We start from the raw sequence: 14,404 nt of genomic DNA, 5'->3' as shown, positions 1-14,404 counted from the left end.
TAGATAGATGAGAGCGCATAAAATAGTCAATAATCGCGAATAAGTAAAAAGGGCGCCACCAGTCCATTTGAGTCAGTCAGGGGGGGGGGGGGCCCATCCGCCCCTGACTGTATGGACGCTTCGCCACTGAGTAAGGGGATGTTGGAGAACTGGCTGAAATGAGGCAAGTCATTGGCCTAAGACGAAGTTGTGTTGAGCTTACCGGTACTCACACTCACTGCTTCCACTTTTCACGGGGCGTGAAGAAGCGGTTGGGGTGACAATGTGGTCTATAGCCAGGGGACGGGCCGAGGGTCCCCCAGCATTTACTAAAATTATTACACCTGTATAGTTTACGTCTGCATCGGACAGATCGACAAGTATGCATTGAAAAAGGGGCAGATGCACGTTTCGGAGTCTTGGTAAATATTGGGGGGCTTATCATGCATTTGCCCCCTCAACTTTTTCATTGGAGGGGGGGGGCTGAGCCCCCCAAGCCCCCCGGTTCCGCCGCCACTGGCTTGGGGGGGGGGCTCAGCCCCCAATAAAAAAGTTGAGGGGGCAAATGCATGATAAGCCCCCCCCCCCCAATACTTACCAAGGCTCCGAAACGTGCATCTGCCCATTTTTCAATGCATACTTGTCGATCTGTCCGATGCACACGTATACTATATAGGTGTAATAATTTTAGTAAATGCTGGGGGGACCCTCGGCCCGTCCCCTGGCTATAGACCAGAAGTTTTACGTGCAATCTGAGAAATTGCAGGCTTGAGACCCATATTTTAGGGCTAGGTATTCGCAGCATAAAACACTCGAGAAGTGCCGTTTCCGGCCATCTGGGGGTTTGAAAAACCCAAAATTTTCTTGTACGCTCCGCACCAACCGATGGTGGCGCTCCGCTTAGATAGTCTCCACACATTAGCCCCCCAATAATTTTCCTCTTCCGCCGCGCCTGGAGAGGGCCAGGCAACGAATGCATCATATGACGTCATTTTTGTTCTAGCAGGGACCCATACGTCAGACCCCCTACATGGACGATTCACCTTCAATGACCACAGGGCAGCACCACTGACTTTCTAATATATACTCCTTCTTTCGCCTCTGGTCCTCCCATAGGAGTTCAGGCCCCTATTAAATCAGTTGCGGGAAGTTTGAAGTTATTATTATTATTTATTAGCATAATATTGTGTTGAGAGCTACTCAATCATATGAAATCCAACTTAGATTTCTAAATAGGCCTATGCCTTCGAATTCACCATTTGACGTATAAGTATGTTTTTCTTCAACGCAGTACAGCAAAACGTGTCTATTTCGAAATATACTGAACTCAAATGCATTTGAAATAATTAAAAAACAACTGGGTTCTCTCATTTCACGAACGTTTTGCAAAATGGTATAATGTTCCCGAGAGGCTGGAGCAAAATATCACCTATCCTGGTTCTCTCGCGAGTCAGAGTATATTGTTGTACTAAATACTGTAGTCAAATCTTTCTGATTACGACTTGACACAACTTTGGGGCCCTACAATTATTCCGAAAAAATAATTTAATTAACTAACTTAGAACAATATTATCAATTTTATAAAGATGTCTTCATTTCAAGATAATTTCCTTCTATTTAATAGAATAAATTATATGGTAATGATGATGGTAATCAATATATTATATAATGAAATGTTGGAATTTTAACCGCAATATCAACAGTCTCGGAATGGAAAGATTTCCTTATATAATGAATAATACAGAGCAACCTACATGAGTTGCTAGAAATGAAATTCTTTTCATGTTATATTTTATTCTTTAGATTAGAGTGTTATCAACATAATTCAAAGGAGCTCCGATTTAAATCCACATATTTCAGTTCAAAAAGACATTGTTTCAGAACAATATCTGTTTCAAGATTTCGCCAATATTTATTTCGCTTACCACAACACTGCTTGATAAATTGACAAATGCTTTTGCAATACTGTGAATTGGCAACATTTGAGAATGGGCTTGGTTCTTGGAAGTTACAAATATATCTTGGGTAATTTGTGTATTAAAATAAATTTATATGCTATCACCATATGCCTTAGAATCATCACTCGAACAAAATATAATATAAATATGTATTTATAGCTAAATTTATGTAGGTTTACTCTTTTTCTGACTTATTGTGAATTATTTTAAAAAATCTATAAGTTTATTTACCCCATAAATTTATTCTTCCCTCCCTTTTAGGGGGTGCATCAATTGAGCAATTACTCCAGACCCTCTCGAGTCAAAATTTCAACACATCGCGATACCTTGTGCAAGCTGTCGTGTAACGGTTGTATGCATGTGTCGTGCATGAAAGGTACGTTCGGATTTCATTACAAGTCCAACGTGCATTAGCCATATCCGTCGACGATACAATAGCTTTTTCGACGCTCTTGAGCCTTTCCCTCTGCACGTGAGTACATAGTGCGGATTTCTTTCTCTTCTTTACATTTCTTAAATGTTGTCAAATTAAGGTTGTAATGAATACGCTTTGTCTGTGTGCTGCAATACATGTTATTTCTCCGCTTGATTGGTATTTATCATATTCAAAAGGCTGTTAGAAATACATTGAAAAAATCAACGTCAGAAGTAAGGTATTGATAGATCGTTAGGCTAGGCGCTTCCCGCTACCATATTGCAGGGAACAGACACTTCGGCATAATGTTAGGCTACATTACAGCTAGACTCATTGTCAAGTAGTAAGTGTAACGACAGAGAAACGTGACCTGTAACCAACGACACAATCAACGACTATTGCAGACGAGGCAATAACCCATAGCCAATCACTTTCAGAATTTATTTATGTTAATACCAAGATATTGCAACTCCGCAAATGAGTATCGTTAATCGACAAATATCAAACTAGGCTTAGGCTCAATAACACTGTTTGGCTATAGGACTACGTAACAAGTACTAAGTATGGTGGTGTACCAGCCGATTCACATGGTAGTAGTAGTGTTGTACTTTAATATTAAAAATTAACAATGTAGTTATCATTCTATCATGTAATACTATTTTAAACAATATTAACGTGGATGTTATATATAAGGCCCCTATGTTATGTTACAATATTATTGTATGATATTAATATGAATCTGGTTGGTGTACGGTAACTTAGCGTGTTCCTTAAATTTGTATTCTGTGTTATGCATATGTGGTTGCACTGATAGCCACTGTTGTTGCAGGGGTTGTTAGCCATATTGTAACCACATTTTCAATCAACATTTTTAATCTACAAAGTTTTAAGGAAATGGGCAAAGGGAACATCAATTTGGCTAGGTGAATAATTTTAGTACCTTTCTATTAATTCACATTAATTCCTGCTGTCACCTTAGCCCCAAGCCTTGGTGGAATAGCAGTTTTGGGGACAGAAGGTGAGATTCACCTTTATGTTGCTAAGTTTTCTTATGCCCCATAATATCGATGATAAAAAATTTACCATTTAAATTTTCTGCCTTTGACGTTCTGGCTTTGCTTTATTATTTAAATATTGAAATTTTTCAAAATGAATAGGAAAGTCGCTTTGATATGCATATAACAATGTAGTGAAACACTTAAAAGGTAGAATACGTAAAAAAAATTCCCTTGTTTTGCTTGCTTTCCAGTTATACTCAACATTCACGATGGAAGATGATTTTGGTGGAGGAAGTTCTGGGGCATCTAAGACCTACCCTGTTCAGTGCTCATCTTTGCGTAAGAATGGCCATGTCATGATCAAGGATCGCCCCTGCAAAATTGTGGAGATGTCCACCTCAAAAACTGGAAAGCACGGACATGCCAAGGTACATGCTGAGCCACTGATTTTCTGCATCATAAATATGGAAATTCTCTGTTCATGAATCCAAATTCTATGAAATTCAGTGTTTTTGAATCTTTATTCTGTTGTTTTTCATTGCCAACTGTATTGTGCAATTAATAATAATTATTTTATATTCCATAGCACCTTACATGCACTGTATCTTTTCTCCTCCTAAAGGTACATATGGTCGGCATTGATATTTTTACTGCAAAGAAGTATGAAGATATTTGCCCTTCTACCCATAACATGAACGTCCCTCACATCAAACGCACAGATATGCAGGTAAGTTTGAAAAAGATCTGGAAGTGTATGTGATGACACCTCCTGTGTGGTTAAATTGCGGAAAAGTGAACAATGGGGATCTTTCAATTTTTATACCGAGGGTGCTGTCACAGCGGTCCTAACTGTTGCCGTAGATACGGCTCTGGGTCCAAATACGTGTTATCTACACCATATACAAATCTCCAAAGAGTTTGTTTTGCACTGTAGGATATCTCAAGAAGTCTTTTGCTTCATAAGTTGGTCAAACAGCATTTGAGATCATAGATAGTGAAAGTCTGGATAAAGGAAACCTTGTAAACACGATTACTCCAGATGTAAACGCCCATGGACTTAACAAGTGCAAGAAACCCTTTGCATTTGTTGGAGGTCAGTGGTTACACCAGTTCTAAAGAGGTCAACACAGGGAATCACTAATCATCTGCTTGGCTTGCTTTCTGGTTGTACTTGAAGCATCTCATCAATGCTACTGCTATGTCCTTGGAGAATGCTAGTGTTTACTTTTACTAAATTAAAATAATGGCTGCCAGCACAGTAGGTGTGAAAAAATAATTAGCAAAGTTTGGAAATTTGGGGAAAGATAGTTTCAACTAGTTATTTCACAGAAGGCGTAAGAATATTAGTTTACTACTATGAGGTCACTCCAAATCCCCAGGGTTTATTTCTCCTTTAAAAGAATGATTTTTGGCACAGAATTAAGTGTCATTTATGTTATAGACTGGCCATTAAAGACCACTGAATTGTCAGTTCAGGTTGTATTGCTGTAGCAGTTTTAATATTTTTGAGAAATGAACCTTCGAGGAGCTGAGGTTCGTCAATGAATTGTCTGGACGATAGTCTAATTCACAAAAAAACTGGTCAGTTCCATAGGTGAGAAAAGTCAATGGGGAAAACAGGACTTGTGGGGTTTCAAATGATATGTTCACAATATATCACAAATTTGTTTGAGGACAAATGGTGTTGAATGTCATCCAAAGGTGCTGCTCTGTTGTTTATATGAAGTTAAATGAACATGTTCTTGTGTGGAGTAATTAGAATTTATGAAACAAAAGGATCAATGAAAAAGGCCTGTACTGAGGAGCTGATGATGTCATCATTCATTTTAATCCTACAGGAGAATTAAAGGAGCATTCGAGAGGTGAATATCGTGGAAAACTGGAATAGCTATAGACTCATTACTCAAAAGCATTCTCGTTCTCTGGACAAAAAGATATCCAAGACTTAAAACTTTGTGTCTAAAAGCAGCATTTTGCTTTTTGTCGCCGTTTTCCACTTTTTTGACAAGTCCGTCAAGTGTTTTACATATATCAATCACAAAACAGCAAACTAAGATATTAGCCAAGTTTTTTCCCTGCCAAAAGCATTAATTGGCGAGTAATTAAGAACATTTGCAGATAATGAGAAAAGTGTTGTCCGACAATTTACACATTTAATATTAACCGCATGCAGTTCCCCGAATCCACCAATTTGAATTCAACCAATCAAAGATGCAGGTTTAGTTATGAGTCGTTTCTAAAAATAGATTCAAAACGTCGAGTTGGTAACTTGATACAACCAGCGAGCTGGACTCTAACAGCTCTTTGGTACAACTGCCATAGACAATCTACACAAATCAAGCATGGTGTTGTATTACGTATTGGCCAATGACGTTTGTAGCTTTTAAATATTCATATTATGGGCGATTTTTATTTGGATCCCAACGGAAAAAAATCTTCGAAAAAAACAAAGTTGAAAGTTGTAAATTTTTGACTTCAATGCCACCATATGAAGTAAGATTTGAATAGATAAGCTAGTTATATATGTCGCTATGGCATCGTTGAATCAGTGAGGTTGAGAAAAACCATAGTAAAGGACGCAAATGTTGCTTTAAAGCAGGGTTGTCCAACCTTTTGCAGAGGAGGGCCACATGGAATGATTATGATGAAGGAGTGGGCCGCATGAACCCTACGCTCGATTTTTCTATTTTTTGCCCGAAGCCCAAGGCAACAAAATGTGAGCACTGCACCCGGAGCGCACTGATTTATTTTCCTTCCCGATAAAACAGATGAATAAAGTTCAGCCCCCCCCCCCTCCGCTGAGAGAGTGTCACACAAACTGACCTGTATGCAGTTTTTTTGACCCAGAAGGTTCAAATGATTGATTATATAGCTTCAAATTGTTATCAATAAATCTGCTCACTAAAATTTCACACGGTAGAGCATCTCTGGCGGGCCGGACGCAACCCTGCGGCGGGCCGGACTGTGGCCCGCGGGCCGTAGGTTGGACAACCCTGCTTTAAAGTCATCGTTTGAAGGAGCAGTAGTAAGCAGCAGGATTGCTGGGTCTTAGTCTTACCATCACTAGTGTTGTCCTTTTCTCTTTGTTGCAGCTCTTAGATATAGACGATGATGGATTTCTATCCCTGATGTCAGAGGGTGGTGATACACGTGAGGACATCAGAGTGCCACAAGGGGATATAGGTGATGAAATTAAAGAAAAACATAGCAAAGACGAACAAATTCTGGTAAGTTGGTTATCATATTACTATGTTTTTGCCAAAGTGTGGCGAGTACCCCGAAGAAGACCTACCTCATAAACACAATGACTTCTGAGACCAAAGTGTGGATGGAATTCGTACTTCCACTTATGTCCATCCACTTATGTACAAATCATGTTGCTGTATTCTGTAGAGTTCAGGGGTCATTTAAGGTCGTCACTTCCACTTCCACTTCTGAGACCAAAGTGTGGATGGAATTCGTACTTCCACTTATGTCCATCCACTTATGTCCAAATCATGTTGCTGTATTCTGTAGAGTTCAGGGGTCATTTAAGGTCGTCAAAGAGCAAAGTCTGAAAATGCTTAACAAATTATATCAAAAGTGAAACTTGTATGGACTTCATACTTGTTATGTGGATCCACTTGAGGGAGCACAATACCCTACCGGCTTATGTGGAGGTCAAAAATTCAAGTGAAGTGAACAGGGAGGGGTCGATGAGCGAAAACCTTGAAAACACTAATACTGACTGTAAAGGTTAAAGGACTGTTGCAGATATGTGTGTCCACGTTAATGAGTTACAAGAATCTTGTCAACTGTGAAGGTCAAAACCGTGCAGCGGGTCTGCAAGAGTTGAAGATCCTAACTTGGATCAAAACTTGGAATCTTGTCTGCTGTGTTACATTATATATTCACATGGATAACGACTGAGCCGTTTCAATTTTTGGTTTTCTTTAACTAACCTGTCTATCGAAGACTGCATCATTGCAGCACTTGAGTCTTATCTGGTTGTGTCCTACCGCCCGATTCAGTTGAAAGGCTAGTAGCAAACTTATGAAAGGAGACCTTATACTTAGTATCCCAGTGGAATTTTGCATGCAGTTCTTACTATATTGGCTTTATCATAATCATTGAGGGAATCAAACTTGACCTGATATTTACCCATTCTTCTGATATTATTCTAATGTTAACAAAGATGTCTTGCAGGAAGTTCAAAGTAAAAAATTAATATTTTCATCTCCTTATGTTGATCTATTAAAACTATCCTGCAATGTTTTTTTGTTTCAATAATTATACCACACTGTATAAGTTGATGTAGATGTAGGAAAAACAATAGTTAAGCTACACAGGCAATTTTCGCACTGCTCTGGCGTGTGAGCGGTGTTTATGATTCCTGCTACAGACCAGATCGACTCATGACCAAGTTTTGTGAAACATCCAAATATAAAAATGTAAAGATGAGACATGGACAATACTTTTAGACGAGTCGCTAAAAAGTCTAAAACACAGAATTGTAAACAGTTTGTGATTCTAGTCTTGCAGATGACATGAAACGTAAAACAATCTCGAAAATCTCTTCTCGTTCAGGTACGAAGTGGTTTCTCGAATGTACGAAAGAAATGGTACAGACAGACTTCTGTACAACATGCAATAGCTTATAATAAACTTACAATGTTTTCCCTGTAAGGTCAAGCAAGGTCAAGACTAACACCAGTTTGTATTCACTAAGACAAGGATCACTAATTGTGAAATAATAGCGCTTAATTACGCAAATCTTGCGGCTGTAGGGTTGATTGGTTAATATAGATCAATAAAAACATTGGGAAAAACCTGGTCGTTACCATTTTGTTACCAAATTGAGTTTAAATCATCAAAGATAATTCATAATTCAAACCTCTCCCTAAAATGATTACGATTATAACATATTTGAAATTTGGTTATTTGATTCAGTTTTAAACAGTCATTCATTTGGAACGTTGAATTTACTTTACTTTTTCAGACACATCTTTGCTTGAGAAAAAACTTCTCTTGTGTGTTTACCCAACAATGTATTGGAAATGTCAAAGTACTTAATTTAAAATATCAAAATGGGTCAATGGGATATTTTCGGTGCATGTTTTTTTTTTGGGGGGGGGGGGGGCGATGCTGAGAACAAAGCTAGGCCTGCTACATTGGAAGGATGACAGGTCTAGGCCAATGCAGCAATAGAGACTGCAAAACGCCAACAACAGTACATGGTTGAATGTTACGCTAGTAAACAATATAATTCAATTTATATTCTTGCTCATCAGTGTAGATGGTGCAATAAAGTTCAATGAGTAGGACAGTAAGGTATCAAGTTGACATGGATGTTACATTGTGCGGTGTGTGGTTTGTGGACAGATCAGCAGTGAACAATCATTACAGAACAGATGACTCTTAATTTCTAAGTTGTGCTTTAGGTTTTAGTTTTTTTGAGTTTAGTTTTTGTTTTATTTTATTTGAATCAAGTCATAAACCTATAAAGTCAAATAGGTGTTTGTGTTTTGTATGTATGTATGTCTTGGCTTGTAAATACTATAACTCAAGAAACATGGTGGTTCAATTTCACACATGGTATGTGGATGAACCTCAGTGAGTAGAAGAACCCTATTGTTATTTGTACTGGTGAAAGGTCATTTGAGGTCATCAGGTAACAGTTTCAAAATCTTGTAAACACCGTAACTTCAAGAACAATGCTTGGATGAACTCAATACTTGTGATGTGGATCCACCATAGTATGCAGATGGAACATATTGTTATTGGCATCGTCAAGGGTCATTTCAGGTCAAGAGGTCAGGTCAAAGCCTGAAATCCTTATAAATACAATAACTTCAATATCAAACCTTTGTTGCACTTGATACTTACTGTTTAGATTCAAATCGGTGAGTACAAGAAACCTGTTTTGTTTTTTTGGCACTTACATGAAATGTCGTATGCAGTCACCAGCTTGTCTAAAATTCGTAACCATTTGATGTGTGATTTTTTTCTTAATCCTAGGTGACCATTCTGTCAGCTATGAACGAAGAGATGGCTGTGGGTGTCAAGAATATGACCAAGTAGAAGAATTGACTACAACGAGTAAGAGGAGACATACACGGTGGCCAATGCCTAGCCCTAGGTATTCCAGAGAGCCCTCCTGTCTATTACAACTACTACTACTACTTCATGTGACCTGGCTCTATGCTATCTTTATCCTCTTAACCGGTTTAAAAAAACAGTTTCAGTTTACACTTATTGTTTGGAACTTAATTTTAGATTGTAAATCAACACACTCCTTTTGAGTTTGGCCAACCATTTTTACCTGAAACACTATTGTGCCATTGATCACACTTGGGACGCCTCCCTCTAGACTTTGACGCAGAATGAGAGTTGTAACGAGTGAGTAATAAGTGAATTTGATTGTTTAACGTTATCAATATTCTACACTTCTTATTCATTCCTAGATGCTTCCTATAATGGTAGGTGTCGTACTAAAAAGGGCGAATGATAAAAAACCAGCAACTATTTTCGGACCGTGGTTCGTTGTTTGGAAATGCAACTTAAAGTCAATGCTAGTCCAGCCAATGAGCTTACATTTTTTGTGGGGTTTTAGTAGCAGATTGCTCTGAAAGAAATCTATAAAAAATATAAAAAATCAACTCGTACAGCTGCATTTTGACATCAGGACGGAATGAGGGGCTAGTAGAAATGTGCAAGTACCAGCTCCTGTTTCTCAGGAGTTTGAACTTAATTGTTGGTATTTTTGCATGAGTTTTTCTCACTCATGAAAAAGAGCATGCTAACATCAACTAATAAAAGGCTTCAAAGTCTATAAATTGTCATGCATTTTCCTGCATTATTATTTTATTCATTCTTCCTCAGTTTACAAAAGGGATTCGTAATTGGTCGTAATCCGTTTTTTAAGTTGTCAGCCGGTTAACAGAATTCAAACATATTCTTACTAGCCTAGAAGTATACATAATATTCAAGCCTAGCTCAGTTTGTCAATGCCTTTCTTAAGTGACAAACAACCGCTAGTCACATATTGCTAATTAGCCGTGGCAGAGATTTGAAGGTATGTGTGCATATGATCATATAAAGTTTCTATATTTATTTTCAGTTTCTAGAAGTGGTAAAAAAAAAAACAATTTGACAGCTAGATTCAAAACTGGAAACTGGATAATGATTGGTATTCTTTGCAAGTCAAATAAATGCATGCTGTAAGCCAGAGACTCTTGGTTCCTTTTCTTTTTTTCCCCATTCAAATGACTGTATGTGTGAGGATGTTAAGTTCATTGTGCTACGTTTAATGATCGCATTTTTAAATCACAAGGTCTTTGAACCTCTACTGGTGTAATGTAAATTAATTGATAGGTAAATTGTGGTATTCTTGTTTCCAAAACTATTGTTTGATCAGAATGGAATGAGTGGAATGAGGGTCGTTTTTTTGTTTTTTGGGGGGGGGGGGCAAGGGCGGGGTGCGTTTATTGGTCTTACATTTTCCCACACATTCACAAAAAAATAGTTTGCTACCTTTGCCTAAGTTTGCTAACAACTTTAAAGCACAACTTTCACTGAATAATGGTTTAGCTCCACACTTAAATGTTTTTTCAAAATGATTAAAACAGCCAATCATTGTTTGTGACTAAATTGTATTATACAAAGATGTTGTCACATTGCTGTCTATTATGAATTGTATTATTATAATTATTGTTTTTCCATTCATAAATTGACAAACTGATAGTATTAAGAAATTTTAATTTGCCATACAATTTTGTTCTGGATGATAATGTGTTACTCTTTCAGATTTACATATGATAATGTTATTTTGTGTGTTTAGGGCACCCGTGAACCAAAGCCACATATTTGCATAATCAAGGAGAGTCCTTCAGTGATCATGGTGACAGCATCCCCAGTGTGTGATGTTACGGTCCTGATGATCTAGATCCGTGAGTCAAAAGTTGATTAGGATTTAGGGATCTAAAATATTCCACTTGCCCCATACAGGCTGGTTTTTTTGCCCGGCAGAATTTTTAAGTATTTTACTTATTAAGAAATAGAGGGCGGTATAGACTGCTTATTTATACTTAATTTCTCTAAAAGTCAAAATTAGTGATCATATCATCAAATTTGTATTTTATTATGATTGTCTTGTTTTGTTTTCTTCTTGTTCTCAGTATCCTATTCATTTTCATGTTTTTTCTCATATTTGATTGCTTAAAAGCAGCAAAACAATGGGCTACAGAATGAAATTGACTTGGGGAGTTTTTCCATCTTTATGATGGTGTATCAGAAGGATTTAAAAAAAATTTAAAAAATCATTGTTTTTGGAGCAAAAAGTTGTTGTGAGATGGCAGATTGTTAGGTATGAAAGTTTGCACCGGTTACATCTTTTTCATTTTAGCAAATCTTGGAAGATTTGTTAGTGCTGCAGCTCAAATGCTGTCTTATTTAAATCAGCCATGGTCCTGCATAAAGGAATTGGTCACTGGTGTGCTTTGACTGTGCTGACAACTGAGCATCTAAAAAAATGTAGTTCAGATTGTCTTAATCCTGGGAGCTATCACAGCTTCATCTTTGGGAATTGTGGGGTAAGGTCTGTCATGGACATTTTGATGCAGTCTGAGGGGGGGGGGGGTAGGGGGGCTAGGGTGGCAAATGGCACATGAACGGCAGGGTAAGAAAGTGGGTCGGTTGGTAAGGCTATGAGAGGGGAGAATATCTACGAACATTGCCGTAAGTAAGCTTGGAAGATTGGACATTTCAATTCTGGGTGAGTTGGGTTTTGCTTTTAAGGATTTTCTTTTTGGTCAGGTTGTTGTTGTGAGATGGCAGACTGTTAGGTATGAAAGTTTGCACCGGTTACATCTTTTTCATTTTATCAAATCTTGGAAGATTTGTTAGTGCTGCAGCTCAAATGCTGTCTTATTTAAATCAGCCATGGTCCTGCATAAAGGAATTGGTCACTGGTGTGCTTTGACTGTGCTGACAACTGAGCATCTAAAAATATGTAGTTCAGATTGTGTGTCTTAATCCTGGGAGCTATCACAGCTTCATCTTTGGGAATTGTGGGCTAAGTTATGTCATGGACATTTTGATGCAGTCTTAAGGGGGGGTGAGGGGGGCTGGGGTGGCAAATGGCACATGAATGGCAGGGTAAGAAAGTGGGTCGGTTGGTAAGGCTATGAGAGGGGAGAATATCTACGAACATTGCCGTAAGTAAGCTTGGATGATTGGACATTTCAATTCTGGGTGAGTTGGGTTTTGCTTTTAAGGATTTTCTTTTTGGTCAGGTTAGGTTGTATTTCCTTTTGGGATGAGTGTTTTCATTGGATTATATTTTCGATATCTTCCCGTCTGATGGAGAATCGGGTGTTACATCATTCAGAGTAACGCTTTGCTGTTTGCGTTCTCGAACTAGGAGGTCATGCAAATTTTTTGTCATGTAGGAAGGAAATTCTCAGAAAGTTAACGATGTTTTGACAAATACTTCTCTATCATCTTCTGTGGCACACAAATTTGTATTTGGGGGTCTGCATCAAAAATGTATTGTACGGTGGCAGAGGCGAAGTACCCAAGGGAAAGTTCTCCAGAGTTAAAGCAGTACAGCAGGTCACAATCAATGCTTTCAGTAATTCTAGGAATAGCCACGATGATAGGAATATCCATGTCTTCTCCCTATTTATACTTTAACAGGTTGAACAAAATCATTTTCCTTCAGTGTTAGCCTAAGCACGACCATGTAAATCGTGTTGCAGATAAGGATTTTAGAAGTGGTTCTTGTGACCTGTGAAGTTCATATCGTATTTGACTTTTGTGTCATCCACTCCTCAAAGGGATGCTTATGAAGATTTTGGTGATGATGAATATGCAATGCATAATGGTGTTTGGCCCTCTGTGAAGTTGTCCTATCTCATGGCTGGGTCAGAGGTTACGGCAACTTTTCTTGTGCCCGTTCACATTTGTACTGGATTCGAAAAGCAGATCTCGTAGGTGGACATAATCATTGGTGTACAGCTAAAAACAAGTCTTCTTAATGGATCAAATGTGCAGTGTACTCATATTATATGATAGCATTACAGGGCAGGTCCAGGGAGGCCCTCCGGGCCCCCCATCCTGGACCTTTTCCTTTTGGCACTGAAAACTATGCTGCAAATATAATTGTCTCCAGAGAAAATGAATATGGTGAAACGATTCAGCCTACAGGCATGCCTACTTTATTCTGAAACTTTAGTATCTACTGGAACTTGTCTCCCGGGCCGCTTCCTGGATCCGCCACTGCAGCATGAAGCAGTAAACAATACCTCTGGGATTTTATCCAGGAAAGAGCAATGTGGACTCGATCCAGATACACTGTAATAAGTTAATAACAAAGCTTTGCTATTGGACCAGAAAGAGGCACCATTTGTAGCTGACAAATAATGCCATAAGAGAGGTACCTACAAAGTAGATCAACAGAAAATGGGATTCTGAGAATTTCTTTTTGCAAAAATTTGAATACTTCCTTGCTACTGTAAATGCTTGTAATGTATGAGCAAATATTAATATTAAGGTCCTAAGTTCATACAGATCTTGAGCATAAAATTCAGGTTTGGTTTTGCAAGGTTACTCAAAGCAAAATATCTAGTCTTTTATGAAAAACTTTCTTCGAAAGAAACGTATAATAAACTGGATATATTGCGTACTTATCTTGTTTTATATTTTGGCATTGTGTGTTCAAATATAGGACAGTAAGGATAGGGTATGGACACACCCCACCCCCCCCCTTTCTCCCAACCCTACAGTGTAGTTGTCAAACCACTTCGCAACCACCTTTTCGTGTTATCTGCAACTACTACATGAATTTTTTAACAACCGCCCCACGCATCACCACCGCGTATTTCTAGATGTTAAAATAAGATGGTATATTGGTGTTTGTCATGTTCAACATAAAAATAACGCTTTGATGCACCACGAATACAGTCCCACATGTTGCAACAGGACGCAATCATGGCAGCACATGATGTAAATCTATCAACTGAATGCGCTGAAAAGTGGAGGGCGCTCTGAAATATCGGCATCTGAGCCGTATGACT

The 14,404-nt window shown here is 38.3% G+C and overlaps 1 protein-coding gene across 2 annotated transcripts; it reads left to right on the top strand.

Moving 5' to 3' along the window:
• The first annotated feature begins 2,251 nt into the window (after positions 1-2,251).
• LOC139976228 (eukaryotic translation initiation factor 5A-1-like) lies at positions 2,252-14,011 on the top strand. Of its 2 annotated transcripts, none has more exons than XM_071984800.1 (5): positions 2,252-2,409; positions 3,602-3,778; positions 3,973-4,077; positions 6,443-6,577; positions 9,348-14,011. In XM_071984800.1, exons 2-5 carry the CDS (start codon positions 3,620-3,622, stop codon positions 9,408-9,410), a joined length of 462 nt encoding a protein of 153 aa, XP_071840901.1. In that variant the 5' UTR covers positions 2,252-2,409; positions 3,602-3,619; the 3' UTR covers positions 9,411-14,011. The 2 variants fall into 2 exon arrangements, with proteins under 2 accessions (XP_071840901.1, XP_071840902.1); XM_071984801.1 differs by lacking the exon at positions 2,252-2,409 and adding an exon at positions 3,350-3,370.
• Positions 14,012-14,404: the final 393 nt, after the last annotated feature.

Source organism: Apostichopus japonicus, chromosome 11, assembly GCF_037975245.1.
Source record: "Apostichopus japonicus isolate 1M-3 chromosome 11, ASM3797524v1, whole genome shotgun sequence".
Classification (NCBI taxonomy): Eukaryota; Metazoa; Echinodermata; class Holothuroidea; order Aspidochirotida; family Stichopodidae; genus Apostichopus; species Apostichopus japonicus.
The sequence above is the reverse complement of the archived record's forward strand: the minus strand, read 5'-3'. Positions and strand labels throughout refer to the sequence as shown.